The 17,966-nt window shown below is 41.8% G+C and overlaps 1 protein-coding gene across 9 annotated transcripts in view; it reads right to left on the bottom strand.

Moving 5' to 3' along the window:
* Positions 1–392: 392 nt before the first annotated feature.
* PAX6 (paired box 6) overlaps positions 393–17,966 on the bottom strand; it is a 49,315-nt gene continuing 31,741 nt past the window's right edge. For 6 of the 9 annotated variants that reach the window (XM_086955839.1, XM_086955832.1, XM_086955831.1 and 3 more), the window contains 6 exons: positions 14,764–14,922; positions 13,129–13,211; positions 12,442–12,592; positions 12,074–12,186; positions 2,828–2,978; positions 508–1,523 (listed from right to left, as the gene is read on the bottom strand). In XM_086955839.1, coding sequence (XP_086811965.1) covers positions 1,438–1,523; positions 2,828–2,978; positions 12,074–12,186; positions 12,442–12,592; positions 13,129–13,211; positions 14,764–14,922 — 743 coding nt within the window. In that variant the 3' untranslated portion in view covers positions 508–1,437. Of the gene's footprint in view, positions 1,524–2,827; positions 2,979–12,073; positions 12,187–12,441; positions 12,593–13,128; positions 13,212–14,763; positions 14,923–17,966 lie in introns of all 9 variants that reach the window. The other 3 variants (XM_086955840.1, XM_086955835.1, XM_086955834.1) reach the window with 1 other exon arrangement.

Genomic DNA, 17,966 nt, shown 5'->3' on the forward strand with positions numbered 1-17,966 from the left:
TTCCGGTGCATTCTTTTTGCTCTTTCCATGGATAGACTCACTTTTCCTAATCAAATTTGCACACGCAAGTTCCACTTACATTGTCGCAATACAAAGCTCTTCCATATTGCAAAACATGCTTAATGTAGTAAGGCGTAGATTGCAACTGCTTCTAGGCATGACTCTACTTTGTGCCTTAAAAAAATCGATATCAGTTGGCCTCAAAATGTCTTGGTATCCTTTCTACTTCAATCAAACTAACATTAGCTGCCTGAAAGCTTGGTGGAAGATATTAAAATCCATTTGTCTGTTGAAGAATCTATTTAGAGAGCACCATATCAAAACCTATTTAGAGAATAGAGCAATGTCTAATGGCCATCTAATGTAGTAACAAAAGGTTCACAACCACGCTATGAGGTTAAAAAGAAAATAGTATAATAAAGGAAATACAAAGGCTTTGGCATGGTTTTTACAATCAACAATGGTTACGTTTGATATGTCGCTGTGAACAACTTCAAAACACTTAAATTGAAAACTCTTGCAAGCACTTTTAATTGATTAGGAATGAGTTCTAGATGCACAAAGATGATCTGACTTGTGAACATGTAGTACAGCTACAGGTAGGAACAATAAACTCTTCGCTGAACTCCCCCCCTCCCCAAAAAAAGAAACGCAAGATGCATGGAAAATGTGTATAAAACATCTATAGAATATTCTTGTCAAATATAAATGAAATTAACTTTATTATAGAAATCATTCTGGGAGATTTCTAGGGAAGACAAATACTTACATTTCGACATAAAACAAATCGGATTATATCGAAGACACAATCTACCTTATTTTTTTTATTTTATCTACCAAACTTGTTTCTTCTTTCTTGAAGTCATCTCTTTACCCGGTCTGTGGACATAAGCATCAGCTGGATTGCTTTTTGCCTTTGGAATTTCCATCGGCTTCATTGTCTTTGCCTATGCGGTTCCAGTTTCAGTTTATATGCAGTGGAATGATAGAAAAAAACCTGGAACCCCAGTCTGATTATGCACAACGCGGTAGACCTGTCCGGTGTTTGTCGACGAAAACTCTGGAAATCGTGGCAAAGGCTGGTCCATCATGGCTTCCATTTTTTTTGTTAAAAAAAAACAACTTAATGATCAGCTTAGGCCAAATACCGTCCATCCAGTAAGTTTGGGTTGTTCTTGTCTTATTACATACAAATGCCCATTTACAAGTAGCACACAAAATGAGTAAAGGTTGTATACCAAAATGAAGATTTGTTCCAACTGATATAACGCCTTCAAATTGTGCAAAGGTCCCTTGAAAAAGTCTTTCCGAAGCCTCCCAACTCAGGGAAGAGTTGCAGTGGAGGAGTACTTTTTGCCAGCCCTGTCCCTCCTCTATAGAATACTGCTGAACATCCAACTGTTCTCCACAAAGTCATTGGCTATGTTAGCCCGGTTTTTACTGTAATCTTGGCCAGTATTGAGACATGTCAGGTTCACTGCCGGGAACTTGTACTGGGACTGACACTCCAGGGGAAATGAGACCTGTAATGGGAAAAAAGAATAGGTTGTAAGTTCAAGGAGTTTGATAAATTGTGGTGTACAACGACATAACATTTATTTTTCCAGGAATTAGATTGGGTCATTTAACAAGTGCTTTGAAACATCATCAGTAAACCTGCAACAACCCCTCCCCCAATTAGAATTGTAGTCTGGGCCTCCAATTTTGTCTCCACCCATTCTCTGTTTAGTCTAAAGTTGGGCCATTTCAGGTAAAACCCTAGTCACTGATCCATTGAGGCATTATTTTTTCGTGGTGGCAAGTGATCTGTGATTTCATTTGATATTAAAGAGGCTGCACCTTTTATTCTGGTCAGAACTTTGGAATAAAGACAAAGACTGTGCTGAAGTTGTTGAGCTGGAACAGTTTTAGAGCGATTATGCAGACTAGTAACTTCACATCATTAAAAGCATACCGGATGTTTGGCAGTCTGTCTTTGAAAACAGCTCTGGCCGCCTCAAGACAACATTTCAATTGCCCCTTTATTGATCATTCAGCATCTAAATTCTTTCAAGTTTTATGAGGGTGCTGCAGTACCTCCTGTAGCCCTAGTTACACTACCTCTGTGGTGGAGGTGTTGTGGCAGGCCCTTCTTGTGTGAGCATTTTGGGCGGCTAACCTCCGTTTATGTCTGTGGGTGTTTTTTTGGAGTGCATCTGACTTACTGTGTTTTTGGGAAGGTGGAAATGCTGCAGGCCAGATTTTTCGCATTGTACCCAAAAAAGTGTAATACCCCCTGCTTTTTCCACTGCCCCTCAAATCGCTGTATGATAAACCCACCAACTTCCCTCGCTCTGCCCTCCTGGGCTACATAATCCCCATAGACAATGATACAGGGGGCACCAATTTCATTGTGGTAGCCAAGCTTAGAAAGAAAACAAAGCAGAAGGCAGATTCATCTACCCACAATGTTTCTTCCTAAGCAGGGCGGCTACCATTGCATACAGCAGTCAACAAGCAATCATAGGTAGGCTGTGATTTGACATAGAAGCCAATAGACAATGTTTGCTGCTAGCCCCAGGTAAACTATTTGACCCTTCTTAGGCAAACATAAAATGGCTTTTCACATTTTACCAGTCCTCCTCTGCAGTCATTTGGCAGACAATCTTTTGTGAAAATCCGCAAGAATACAAAATGTGCTGAAAGAACTGAGCATGGTCAATTGGGTAGTAGAAGAATGGAATGCTTCTTGCTGGATATACTGAGGATGTATGGTATGAGATAAATGAAATCAAAGATTAACACTTCCATGAGGTTTACCAGGGTGGAAAAATGAATGGACGCCTACCTGTCGAAGTGGCGCCAGCTGTGCCCATGGACTGGCTGTTCATGTGTGCCTGCATGTGAGGAGGTGTGTATGTATCATAGCTCCGCCCATTCACTGACGGACTAGAGGGCAGCATGCAAGAGTAGGAGGAGGCCTGGCTGGGAACTGGGGGCTGTAAGAAGAAAGAAAAGTAATATTACTAACAAGTGGAATGCACAGATTTGTGATATTAAACACAAACACTGTACCTCCTAGTTTCCACTTCCTGTCTAGACAGATAGAGAAACAGAGGGAGAAGAGGAGAAGAGAGGTTGGGAAGGACAGTATGAAAGAGAGAGAGGCAGAGAGATTTACCTAGAACACCAGTAATGTATGTGTGTATACAATGTCACAACTTGTGCTTAATTGCCCCATGTAATGAAGGCTACCTCAACCAGTCCAGGCTTTTTAACCAACAGCTCTTTTCCAGATGTTATGTATGAAGAGAAAAGCAGTCCTGCACGTCCCATGATACAAAGTGCTCAGTTGGCCTAGAATCCAGGACTGGCTCAAGGTGTTCTTCATGCGATGGGGACAATTGTCAGCAATGGATGTAGGTATGTTTAGATATATGTACTGATGATAACTACATTTCCAGATAGGCTGAAAGGGTGCCCGGCTTGAAGTCCTAAAGGTCTGTCATGATATTATCTCAATGTCTTGCATCAAGACAAAACCTCACTGCAGCTTTTTGCATATTTAGTAGGTTTCCAGGCAGAGGCTGCTGTAGCAATGCTTCGACTTCAGTTAGTATCCAGATCTATATCCACAGAGGCAGGGTACTGAGACGATGGACGATACAAGAGGGCAGATGGATGAATGGATGGAAAAATGGACAGTTAGATTAGAAAACAGATGAGCAGATTGAAGGAAGGCTGAGTGGATGAATGACTGAGTGAGGAGGGCTGTTCAACAAACAGATATGATCTCATACTGCAACTTTTTACCAGGTGTATCAATCTAGAGATAACTGTCTTGTAATCCATGAACACAATCAACAAGGTAGATCCAGGCCTGGGTAGACCGGCTTGTTTCTAGCATTGGTTATTACTAATGAATATAACTTTCGATCATCGCCAGTATCGACCCTGGGATGTTGCAGACTTTTGGGGGAAAGGGCAACTGCTTTGGCCTACTTGAGACGAGGGGTTGTGCTGTGCCAGTCCCCAGCAGCCCTCAGTCACTGAGGTGAGCCCCGTTGAGAGGCCTGCTAGCCTTCCTTCCACGAAGGATCTCCAGCAGGCCTGCCTTCATGCACCAGCTGTTGGCTGCTCTTAATGTCCAACCAGAGGAGCGGTTGTCTCCAACCCACAAAAGTGGCCGGCACAGCGGGGTCAGTTCGGGCATGTACGAGGAAGGAGAGAGTCACTTCTATATGTCTCCTGCCTGTCCAAGGACACCCAATGTGGGGGGTTCCCAATGCCCCTAGCCCATTCTGTCCCAGACCACAGCTACAGTAGCATGAACTAGGGCCGCCATCCAGGCATTAAGCTACGCTCTGGAAAAATCCCTCCTCCTTCTCCCAGGTAAAGGGACAGTGGCGAGGGGGCTGAGGAGAGGAGATGGGACACGGGAATAGCAGATGATGTTCCAAATCTGGGCAATAACAATGCTGTTGAAAAACTGACCATGCACTGAGGGTTACTGACTGATGGTGTAGTTCTAAGAAGGTGCAAACCAGGACATGCACTGTAGAATATTGGTGGATGTTGAAATTCAGAAGTAACAATTTCTGATCATTAGAGGGCAATAAAAACAGTTTATTAGCATTCTCATTTATTTGAAAATATGTGTGCTTTACTGACTATCCCAACCTAGTATTTTGGGGTCAATTATTACTGAATAATACGAGGTGGTATTTTAGCACAATGAATCTAATGATTTGTAGAATATTTGAAACTAATGCCTTAAGTGTAAAGTTAAGAAATATGAAATCTCTCAAACCAATATTTCATAGTCAAACTAACCCGTTTAGTCAATATGTCAAGCTGATGTTTCATGGCTGCACACATGTATTACAGAATATTTCAAGTTGCCTGTACGGGTCCATTGATGCTACAATAGCCTTTTTTACTTTTTTTCATACTAGGAAGTTTAAATATTGTTTTACTTATTTCGAGGTCAACCCACAAGATTTTGGTGTGTTAGATTCCTTTATTCTGGACAAAATCGTTCTACTTTTAATACTGGTTGGGGCGTTCGCTTAAGAATCAATTTTGTGCTGCTCTGTTTGTGATACTGTGGTTGCATTTCAGATATGCTGTGAAAAGATGCTGCTAGATTGATGTGGCTATTAATAAACGAATGGCTACGTTTTCTATGTGATATCGACACTCTCCTGAGTGCTTTTGTTAAGAAGTCTTTGTTGCAGCTACTACTCCAGCTTTAAAATGTTATATTTATGGTTTAAATCTTTTTATGAAACAAATATGTTATATTTAGAGCTTTTGACTAGGTGAAAGTGTTATTAAAATGCCACTTTCCCCTTGCTCGTCAAAGGTTCTGGGGCCTTTAGAGCTGACCTCCCAGAGCAGCTGGGTCCAAAAGCGGGAATATAATGACTTTTTTTAAAAATGACAAAAGATCTATAAGCTTGAAGACTGTGCCCCACTCTAGAAAGGGCTGGCGACAAACACCCCACCCTTCCTAAGGAACATCTGAAACTGACGTGATTGCTGAGTGATTCCAGAAATGCCGTAAAATGGAAATTATTTATTTAACCCTCTTATCAAACATTTCGCACAGTGAGATGTTTTTTAGTCCTGCTTTTGGTGGGGGGTCAGACGTTATGCTGGTTTTTTTAACCTGCTTGATGGGGGGGGGGGTCATCTGCGATAGGTAGAGGTTTGAGACACTGCAGTGCAGCAGTTCCCGTGGATCGGTTGAGTGGAACCACAAATGCATTCACATGCACCACAGGCCACTACCAAGGGAGCAGCTGAACACCCTCAGAGTTACAGATGAGCAGCAAGCAGGTACAACTGAACAGCATCACAGACACATCTCAAGACTGCCAACATGACACATAAAGAAACTGCACGAAGCGATGTCCAGCGCCATGTTGAAATACGAATGTGAAAAGTTGCAAACTATGTTAGATGAAAACTTCCCAAGGTTCGAAAGTGCAAAGCTTTCAAAGTTTAAAAAACACACAGACAGGCAGCTCCAGCAGCCCTCTGAGACAGGCAAGAGGTGAGTTGATGCTACTTGGTAGCTGTGCCCGTTTGTGGTCCCAGCCCTGGCATGTATCTTGCCAAACTAGCCCACTTGGGTTGGCCCAACAAGGTCTCTGTGGTCTAACCCACGTGGACCAAACTGGAACTCAAGCACTTGCACACCACGTGCACTGTCCTAAAGTTCCACCCTCTGCCCGTCATCGCCCTGTCCCCACCCTTGGCCGCACCTTATAGTCCACAGCAATTTTTAAGGTGCAGAAGGTCCCATTCTTTATAGGCAAAAATCTCATGCAACAGAACAACCAGCTCACAGTGTATGAATTAAAAAATCTAAGATATTTTTATACATGTGTTTAAAAGGAAGTAACATTAAGGATTTTAAGCTAAATGTGCAAAGATATTAACTACAACCAGCTACGGTATTGCTGGGAAATCCCAAATGCCCCTTAAGACACGGCAGTTAAACATTTTTTTATATGACATGACCACTAGCATAATGTATGCTGCAAATTGATATCTGGTGAAAACCTAGCTCAGTTCATGTAAATGTCTTTAATGTTAATATAAAGCATGTTTTTAATAAATACCTAAGAAATAGATTTTACTTCGTCTGGCTCACTTATTCAAATCATTATGGAAATTGTGTTACTAGAAGATATTATCAAACAGAATGAGTGCAATTCTCGGAGATTGTTCTTTTTGTGCAATAGAGATCTTAAAACTGTTGAATGGCTCGGATTTTGTCAAATCAGCCTAAACTTGTCGGAGATTTGAATGCTGGATCAAATTCAAATATATACATACAATTTTTTATTGCAAACCATCAAAACTCCTGCATTTCGACAAAGATTTTGATTTCCAGCAAATAAGCTAGAATATTGTCTGCTTATGAACAATGCAAACAGAAACTTGGACCAAGTGCCCAAAAATGATCTAGTATTCGTGATCCAACTTAAAAAGAATGTCACAGATGTACTTGCGATTTCGAATAGGGAGAGATTTCTGTCAAAATGATCATTTTCCATAACCTGGTTAATTTGCTATCATTTCAAGTCATTCCCTTTGCAAAGTAAGGGATTAACTCTCAATTGGCAAAATCTCCACTAACCTTCTTGAAATTTGCAATTTGTGCTTTCTATCACCACTAATAAGGATGCCAAATTTATAAATTTCAGATAACATTAGTTAACATTATAAAACATATAAATATCATTGTGGTCCTCAATGTAAGCCGGTAAATGAGTGATTACTAATTCCTGACCAACACCATTATTAAATTAGAGATATCATCTTGGAATGTTCCTATGTACTATTGAGCAATATTTCACTTGGGTTTTGAAACGTGACACTTATTACTAAGAAAATTATTGGTGCACAGAATTCTTAATTAGCCGCATTAAGTGTTATAACAATACTTGTACGGCATTAATGGGTAAAATGAATGCACCATCTTTCATTTTACCATTTTATATGATAGTTCAGCAATTAACATTTATGCCAAATTTGAAAAGGATTAGTTTAATTCAAACAAAGCGGCAAGTCGTGTTAATATGAATTATAAATGCAAGGACAATCAATGTTGATTTGTATATCACTATTTGTTGGCGATAGCACTCGAGGTAAAAAGACTAAAGAAATAGAAGTTAAAGCAAATACAGACAAGTGCATTTCCAACAATGGTGTAAAACTAGCAACCACAGGAATAGTTCAGAAGGCAAACCAGAATGTGCCCAGAAACAGTGAATCCTTTGTTGCCCTGTGAGTGGTGCCTACTCACCCATAGCACTTAAAGCATTTGTTTAACCCCAGGGCAAGTTAGTCAGTCTAATATAAACCCAATACTTATGGCCCACTTTACAAAGTGCATTGTTTTAGTACATAAATGAGTACTATAGTAGTATTACTCATGTGCAACAAAGTGCAATTCATAAACCAATGGCTTCAGACCTCTGCCTCTCCTATCTAGTCTGGTGGTGGAGACCTCCTTAGATGCAGGCATATGTTTTTGTAATAAATGTGGTACAGACCAGTGGGTGTGTTGGGAAAATGGGGAATACTTATTATGAAATCAGAGGGATTTGGGGAAATTTAAAATAGGGTTTGAGAGAGAAATGCGAACACAAAATACACACCCACAAAAGAGTAAGGAAATGACACTTCATAACATACACTTCTAAAATTACTACAGCTCTAAAGGTGTAAAAGCAGGCTCAAATGTACTACAGCCAACTCTTGGAATAAGTCAAGCAGTCCACATGGCCAACCACTGGCACTGCAACATGCTCCTATAAAAAGAGTGGAGGCAGGGAATAAATCGAACACCCCATAGGAGCTAATGTTACTTAAATTAAATTAGTTCAACTTTTAAAATGATACGAACAGATATGTTAGTGATAAAAAGTATATATGTATTTATTTTTAAAATGATAAAATGAAACCTTTAAACTTTTTGTTACAAAGTGTAAAATGTTTAAATTCATTAATACATTTGACTAAGTTTATTAAATATTATATGAAAATAAAATGTTACCGAGGATGAGTATTTTTTTTATATTGAATAACAATATTTATGCATATTGTGTGTTCTGTAATACAGAGTTAATGGACTGTAAACCTTTAGTTTATTATTTAATGTTAAAATATATATTTAACTAATTTAAATTGGTACTATGTATTAAAATATGTGTATTTACATATATTTTTTTAATAATACACTTAATCACATTTCCCAAAGAATGATCTCCACAAACCACAAACAAACCAATGAAATGTTACTTTATACTCGTGAATTCTATTGTTCATTTTGAACAAAGCATAACACTGTATTTTATGTAGCTTACAACATTGCAGCCTTATTGGCAATTCACAATAGTTTACTCCGAATATTGCATGGGCCAATTTTCTAATTGATTGATGAGTTTGAGACAAAGATATGTCATGAAGATATTGATTTCAAGCTAATTAAAGACTTTGAAACTGAGATCTGTTTCAATGCTTGATATTCCTTAAGAAGCCAAGATTAAAAAACACAATGTAGTGATCTCCCTGGTTGGCAAGAACATAAGTAAAGATTTTGATAAAATTACTTTGCTTGTATATATAGATTTATATTTACAGCTACGAAGTACCCTCCTTGGTGTCTGTGATAAAGACAATGTAGGGTTGGCTTATAGCAGAAGAGAGTTAGGAGATGACTTGGGACATTGTCTTATGTGCTTACAATGATTAAACAAAAATTGGTAAATTTCTACCACTTATGGTTCAATATGTGGAAGGAGTTTACCATTTTTTGTTTAAATAGAAGTAAAATTCGGTAAGAAAGTAAAACGTATAGAAATGTGAGGATATTTATATTTACATGCAATAATTGTGTAGCTGCAGCAACTAACAAATGTGTAACTATATATCTATATATATATACATATATGTATATATACATATATGTATATATATATATATATATATATATATATATATATATATATATATATATATATATATATATATATATATATATATATATATATATATACAGAGAGAGAGAGATAGAGAGATAGAGAGAGAGTGTAACACATTAATTTACTTCAGCTACACAGTTAATGCGTGGTCATTATTTACCAACCTTTGTTTTAATAAAAAATACTTGGACATTGACCTCCCTATTGTCTCTCTGGCCCCCATCTGCCATATACACCTAGTGATGCTACAAGCCAATGTTAGCCACAAGTATGAGCGTGGTAAATGCCCTCACAACTCCAGCCTACCATACTCCCTTCCCCACCCAGATAAGTACAACACTATCTGCTTGAAACCACAGTTGTAACGCTCATGTAAATTATGACGTGCTTTGTGGTAGCTGTATCAGATTTTGCAATGAAATAATCTAGACAAAACGGAGATGGGTGGCTAAGAAACTGTGTCATATTAGCGTTTTTGAGTCTGCCTTTTAGGCTTTTCCTAGACCTCTGGATTGATGGGAATGTTCTAACAGTGACAACACCCGTATTAATTCTATCTCCCTTGGGATGATTGCTACATGGCCTGGTCTTGAAACACAATAAGTGCTTCCTCCCAGTTATATTCTTGTTGCTGAGCCCAGATTTGATCGTTTCTAACACTAACAATTGGGGAATGCTGAATATGCTATTTATTGGCCATGTATGTGTGTCAATCTTCATGCGCACGGTGATAACTAAATCCCTTGATGCCCATCTCCTGGTGAAAGGGTTTCAAATGTGACAGCTCACATCCGGTGGAAGTAGGTCACACAGGAGTGTCTTTATTTACTTGTGATTGGGTGAGTGAATAAACAAGGGAGTAAACAAAAGGTGAATGAGGAAGGGAGTGACTGCAATGCTAGCATAGTAGGATCTGTCCAGGTGACTGCATCATGTCGCCCGTTCCGAATCACTTAACAATGAGAAACATATTACCAGGCGAGGAAACAGACCATTTTGAGCCTTCTTCAGCTTTGGTGCTGCCTTACATAAATATAAGACAAAATGTCTGTTTCTGAAAGATGTTCTAAGGTTTAATACCAAGAGACTGTATTTCTGTCCGCTGACAAGCAACAAATGGTCTGAAAACAACACGAGGAACCAAACCCTTTCCAGTGAACAAAGCAATAAAAACCTTATCCGACTTCCCCCAAACCCTACTCATGCACAGTGTTAACTCATCACCAAGGTACACCAGTGGGAAAAAGCGGCAGCAAACTAACTTTTTCTATATTGCACACCTTGCTTACTGCTGTTTATTTACTCCTGTATTACTCAAGGGCATTTGCAGTGTGTTAAGTACTTAGGACATATTTTTTGCTGCCAGCATGACCCTGTGGAGTATGTCATCGATCAATCAGCATTTGTATCAGTGCATATGGTCTATAAGTTCAGTTTTTATTTTATACAACTCTAGCTATTAATAAATCCTGCACCCATAAAGTTCGAAAAAAATACCGCTCTGGCACCACTAAACCAAATACCTACAGCTGTGCTTCACAAATCTTGTTGGTGACTCCTGGCTGCTCTGGGGTATCTGAATGCCATTAAAGCTCTTCTTAGCAAGCGACAGGACTGAACCACAAAGTTCTACTTTGCTAAACACCCGTTTTTGCAAAGTCCTCGGTGAGTCATGTTAATGCACTGCTAATCCACTGCTACTGCTTGAACCGGAAGCAGTTAAACAAATAGGGGAAATAAATATATCTTCCGTAGCATGGGGCAAAGCCCAACACAGCTCATTTCATCTCCTTCTTTAGTGACCCTGTGTGTATGGAATGCTCTATCCCCTCCATTTCAAAGACTGTTGCGTCTATGTCTTGCTCCTCCGCTGGCACTCTGGCTACAGAGCTGCCGAGAAGCACCACCATGAAAGGACCTGATAGCACTAACTAAGAGTGTCCCAAAATAATGCATATTTCACATTGGACTTGTGCTCTATTAATGCAATTCAAGGGAATTGCCTAGAGCTCCAGCAGCCAGGTGGCACCAAGGCTGCTTCAAAAAACATCAAGTCTATCGAACATGCCAGGCGGGGTAACAGCAAGCAGCTGCTTTGTCAAGGAGCAGTCGTATTTGGATAAATATTGCTTGTTTTACAAGGATGCTTCTGCACTCATAACTTTTTGCACTTTGCATAAAACATTGAATATCTCTGTTATTTAATTTAGTGTACCTTACCGCTCTGCGGTGATTATTATCTGAACTGTTGGTTTGCTCATCTAATCTTTTAGCAGTGTGTGCAGTGTGTGCAGTGTGGATGTGATCCGATGTTGTGCCTTTAATTAGGGGCATGTGTTGTATGAAAGAAATGCCTTGGGGATTTGCCTGTCTCTACTCATTCATCATGTATAGTCCTAAATATATAATTCGTTGTTCATTCCCCCCTAACAAATCCATCATCACTCTAGTCGTTACATGCTTTTGCTATCTGTAACCACAGCGAGGAGTACATTTATGTTTCCCTTTCTGGGCCCTGTACGTGAGATACATAAGTACACACAAATCGACACTTCTCAAAATGGCTGCCATTGCTTACATTGATTGTTACTTACTTGCATAGGCAGGTTGTTGCCCATTGTGAAGCTAGGCATGGGTGGTAGGCCGCCGTATGTGTTTGTCAGGGATGTGTCTGATCTGCCCAACATGGACCCGGACGTAAATGAAACTAAAAAGTCAATGGCATAAGAAAACATGTTAGACAGTGGTCGGTGGCAGCAGCATGCACACACATGAACAGCTAGAGATCTCAAATTGTTTCATGTCGGAGTGAGGGCTTCATCTGGCCCTCATTTATGTTTACATTCTGGAAACTATGTTCTGTGCAGCTCACTATTAGTAAAGGACATGGAACAAGCTGAGATCTCTGCTGAGGCTGGGTTTCAGAAATATTCTGTGAGTCTGTGCTCTTGCACTGCATTACCAGGTGTTGTGGGCTGGGGGATGGGCTGGTACACACTAGTGCTGAAGCTGCTGCTGATGGGGATATGGCTGGGCGTGTTGCTTGCTTGCCTCCTCTGGTTCCGCAGTTTCTCTTCCCTTCTCCACTTTGCCCTCCTGTTTGAAAACCAGACCTAAAACCAGCACCAATGAACACAAATCAGTCATTTCAAAATGGCGGCAGAAATAGCAAAGGACCAACATGGCTCTCTCAACTACTGCCTCTGCTAGGACCATGCTCTTACAAGCAGCAAAGGGTGCCGTCCACACTGTCCCCAAGCCCCTTTAGACCAGTCACCAAAACACATTCTGCTGGATGTGGTATGTGGGCAAATGCGTGTGAAAGGATTAGAGATGTCCATGGGAACAAAGCGAATACACATGGCATTTAAAATGACAAAGATTCAAATTAAGTCAATTAACATTACCAACGCGGACAGCAAAGCTATGCACGAAATTAATCAAATAAAATGTCGTGATTTTACATGGTATTAAATAAACTGGAGCACAAAAACGCCTTAAGACTACATGATGAAGGATGAAGCTGCACCTTTCTGCTTCCCCGTATCCGCGTCTACCCACATGCCTGACAGTAATTAGTAGCTTTATAGTGGCTCAAACGGCTCGACATCCAAGTCACAAGACATTTAATTACACAAGCGCTCTGTACCTGTATTCGTGCTTCAGGTAGGTCTATTTTGGCAGCTAGTCTCTCTCTTGCAAACACGTCAGGGTAATGTGTTCGTTCAAACTCTGCAAGAATAAATGTTATCACCACATTAGTTCAGAGAAGATCAACGTGAGCTAATAGCACTGGCGAGGGAACCATGGAATCCCACCTCCCCAAGGGGACACAGTCTCACGCAGTCCTAATAGGGCTAGGTGGTGTTTTTATCAGAGTGCAGGTAAATGGGACTACGAGTACTACCTGCCATCCTTGGATAGATGCATCATGATTTGTTTATCTTCTGACCTTTGGTTAGGAAAGAGGTGTGCTCTCCAAGGGTCTTATCTCCAGAAACACATGGAGGATTCAACCTTAAGGGTCCTGTCCCTCATGGAAATGCCAGTTGTTCAACTGTGGAAGGGTTCTGCCAGACCCAGTCACTAGCATATCGCTTTTGGGCATCTTCTTGATTGCAGTGGACAAGATTCCAGTTCCATGTTTTTATTGGTTATTTGGTGTCTTTAGTATTTAGGTTACAGATTTTATTCGTTGAATTTTGAATGTCCCTTGCTTGAGTGGTGTGCCATATATTGTCCAATGCCCAAAAACCGCAAGTAAAAAAGTGGAATTCCCACCCAGATCACTCCAGCAGCAGCGGCTTGCACCTGAAACATCAGCAAAGTTCCTTCCAAGGCCCTGTGATGTGTTCTTATTCCCTGTATTCACTCCCAGCACCGCAGACCCCTTCCTAAACCTGGCTGGCCACCAACTCCCAAAAGGCAACACTTCCTGATCACATTCCAATGAACACATGCGATGCTTCATTAGCGATGGTGATTGCTGGTGGTGGGTATCAGCTCTTATTTTTGAGACCCTGTGCTTGCTTGTCCTCACCAAACTTTAACTCATAGCACAAGAGAGAAAGGCAAATGGGAAAGGCGGAGAATGATAGGAAACTAGTGCCATGTCATATGGTTGAGCAAAGGAAACTGAAACAGTGATATCAAGAGACAAGAGGAGTAGGTTGAGGAAAGAAAGAGGCCAGAGGTGGGACCCAGGTCAGGTAGCCTTGGTATCCGACAACCTTGGGATTTGGCAAAGGGCAGCGGCTCGCATCCCTGCATGTGCATTTGGCAATTTATTACAAATTAAGCACACTGGCCACATGCCAGAAGTGTCGACTCCTTGCCTATAAAATGAGGGCCCTAATAGCTGTGAGAATAGTTATGGAGATGTGCTTACAGAAGGTAGCTGGTATTCTTCCTGGAAGCTCCGGTTGACCAGCTATAAATGGTTTCTACTTGATCAAATTGCTTATTTTCACGTTCGCTCATTAAACTACATGTGCACACCAACGGGGAAATCTATTGTTTAACTGAAACCAGTTGCAGTGCTAGCTACCAAAACAATAAACACAGGCCCAGAGACTACAGGATACATTTTTTTTCCAGAGCCAATCTACATGCCAGCCAATTATTACAGTAGATGCTATTTGTTGCCATTCAGTCAGTCACCTACAAATTCCGCAACTGTACACGCTTGAAGCCACCCCCAGGGGCACCTGCACTGTCCAATGGGAGGCATGCATACTGGGCTATTTGTGTAGGATAGAGGCAGGCATTCAGTTTCAGGTTTTACCTTTCTCCAGGGCCTCGATCTGCTCCTGAGTGAAAGACGTCCTGTTCCTTTGCAGTTTACGTTTCAGCTGCAGCCTCATCTGGGCCTCGTCGGAGTCCTCTCCGTTGGAGCTGATGGAGTTGGTGTTCTCGCCTCCCCCTTCCTGCTGCTGGCAGCCATCTTGAAAGGGTGGAGATAACAAGTCAAAAGGTCAAAAAAGGTCCTCGAAGCTCTCCAGGCAGCTACCAAGGCACTCCTAGGCTTGAGCCATAACTAGGGGTAAAACATTGGTCCCATGATTCATTTGGTGTCGGATGTTATTAATGTTTAATTAGTGTGAGAGCAGCACCTGTTAGCTGAATGTGAAAGCCTGTATTAAAATGCCTCAGGTATTGGTAGCATCGTTGAACAAGTTCGAATGCAAATAGGAAAAATAATGTGGTGTGCTTCATAAGAAGGGCCATGAACCATCTTTCAATGAGAAATGTATTTACCTATTCTATTTAAACGCCGATTTCCTGAATTTCACATTATCTGTATTAAGGGATTCCCATAAGATCAAATTAGATCTTGAAAGGTTTGCGGTACATTTTATTAGGAAACTAAACCAAGCTTATAATCTTTGAAAAAAATATTGATGCCGTTTTTTATTTGAATTCTGCACAGTCAATTTCATTTTAAAGGTTGTGAATTTGGAAGGGGCGCCATTGTTCTGCAGTTTTATTCAACTATTGTATGAGTGTGCATTGCCTGACACCTATTACTGAGCACAGCTGTAATTATAGCATCACCAGGAGCAGCCTATAATTGCTGAAAATGGAATTTTATATTTAGATAAAGGGACTGTCCATTCTTTGTAATGCAAGGCACTCGAGAAAAGTAAGATTTTTTTTTTTATAAAATTTTAACATGTAATTTGAAAAGAAATGGGAGCGAGTTCACTAAACTAGCTAAATGTGCCGTTCTGCAGCTGAACACTTGGCATGTCGCTTAAAGAGTACATTTTTAATTAGTGGATTTCGCAGACTTTTCGTTAATTTCTATCATTAAGCGGGGTAAAGTTTGCTTTGGGTTCTGCGTTTTGCTGGGGGTCTCTGGCGCGTCTGGCACCGCTGTTTTCATTGTACAACCTGAGAAGGCCCCTAAATCTGAGTTTTTCTTTTTAAATATAGGCGAAAGCGGCTGGCTGCAGGTTTCCCTCCCTCTCAGCTGTTTTCTAATGGTGCTTTAATGTGTTGTGTTGCTGCTGCCGCCCGAGTGGCTTATCTGACAACATTTTAAGTGCTTTTACTCCACGCGTGGAACACCCGCGTGGCAATTACCCATAATGCCTGAACTGTAACGCCACGATTCATACAACCTCAAACACCACAGCCCAAAAAAACACACGAGCATCGTTTATAAGGCAAGCAAGCACATTTAACAGGCAGTGCATTTAAAGTCGAGTGTATGAACAGCTTTCAAAGGACTCCTGGTATGCACTTTAAATATTGTGGGAATCCACTTTACAATTTCCTTTTATGGCTGCGTGGACAATAGCCAAAGCCCTCAAAGGGTTAAAGAGAAACGAGGCAGGGACCTGGTGGCATCTTTTCTAAATGCCCTGAAATGTGCAGAAACCCCCTACACTTTCTCTGCCCCCCCTTTCGCCCTTTAAAAGAGGTGGATTCATCTGCCGCGACCACCATATGGGCGCTCGCAGGCCCATTGAGGTGGCCCCGGGACCTGAATGGGGAAGGGCCCGCTTTTCAGCCGCACACAATGCCCGCTGAGTTGGGGGAACCATTAAACTCTCGGGCGCAGGAGGGTTGGCAAACTTTTTTTTTGGTGGGCAGAGTTTACGAGGACACAATCGGGGGAGGGGACAAAGGGGGTCTTCTGGAGGCGTGCAGCGGGCGCATTGTGCCCCGGCCCCAGTCAACAGAGCTTTCAGGGCGGTGTGTTAACCTTTCCGCGGAGCTATCATTAATCACTGTCCCCCGGCCGGCCGCTCAATACTGCTCGGGATCGCCTTTGGGGGAGGCCTGCCCGAGGCCGGTGAATGGGGGGCATCGCGGCACACTGGGCCTGTTTACTCAGGCCCAGAGGGAGCGAGGGCTCCTCGGCGCGATTAAAGCAGCTTCAGCGCCCAGATTCCAGAACAAGGGTCTGTTTTTTTTTCTTGTTTACTAACCGGCGCTGCTGGTTAACTTTTCGAGTGTTGACAGAGACGAGACTCAAGTGTGTGTTTTTGTGCACTTGCTGTTTTTGTTTATTTTGGGCGTGCGCTTGAGGCGCGCCTGAAGCGCCTGTGCCTGGTGGAATGCGCCACCTGTTGCCTGCGAGAAACGCTCGCTGCCTCCTTGGGGGACATACCCTATTAGAGGGCGGGACAGGGGCCAGGCGCTATACCCTCAGGCGCTATACCCCGTTAGAGGGTGGGACAGGGGCCAGGCACTATATACCCCGTTAGAGGGCGGGACAGGGGCCAGGCGCTACCTCGTTAGAGGGCGGGACAGGGGTCAGGCGCTATACCCCGTTAGAGTGCGGGCCAGGCGCTATGCTGACACAAATCACTTTTTTTAATGGTAGGTGCGTCTATCACTCTAGCTAATATCATAGGCCCAGCCGAAAACAGACTGCGAAAACAACTGGACTCCAAATAATCACTCCCAACATATCGACCCCTACATAAACTCCTCCATACATTCGTGTCGGACTTTTATTCCCCAAATCCAGTCGCCTCAATGTCTAAATATCTTAGGACTGGTTCACATACTTCTCTAATTTCAGGCTGAGCTTATTTGAGTTCAAATGCCTGATGGTGAGAAGCAACTCGAAATGTATGTGAGGAGAATTGTATGTAAGGTAGACATGTTAGTTTATTTTTCGAGGTAACTAAATGGTTCTGTGCATCCGAACACCCACTTTACGTGCCTGGTGCAACTTTGTTGTATGTCGTAATAAGTTACCACCGCCAAATCCCACCCGCAAAGCACATGAACGGAAACCTGCATTTTTTTATTATCTATTTGTGATACTTGATGAAGCGTGTTGTGCCCCCAAGGAGCAGCTGGGTGGGCTTCAGGATCGCTCGAGCCCCGTGAGCTGCGCCCCGGAAGTGGCAGCTACAATGTTGGGGCAGAGTGGGCGGTTTGGTGGCGGTAGATTGACATCCACTCGGTGTCCTTTTAGGCAGTGCCATGTGAAGGTTGTTTTTACATATACGTATTATTTTTGTCAGA

This window comes from Lissotriton vulgaris, chromosome 2_1, assembly GCF_964263255.1.
Source record: "Lissotriton vulgaris chromosome 2_1, aLisVul1.2, whole genome shotgun sequence".
Classification (NCBI taxonomy): domain Eukaryota; kingdom Metazoa; phylum Chordata; class Amphibia; order Caudata; family Salamandridae; genus Lissotriton; species Lissotriton vulgaris.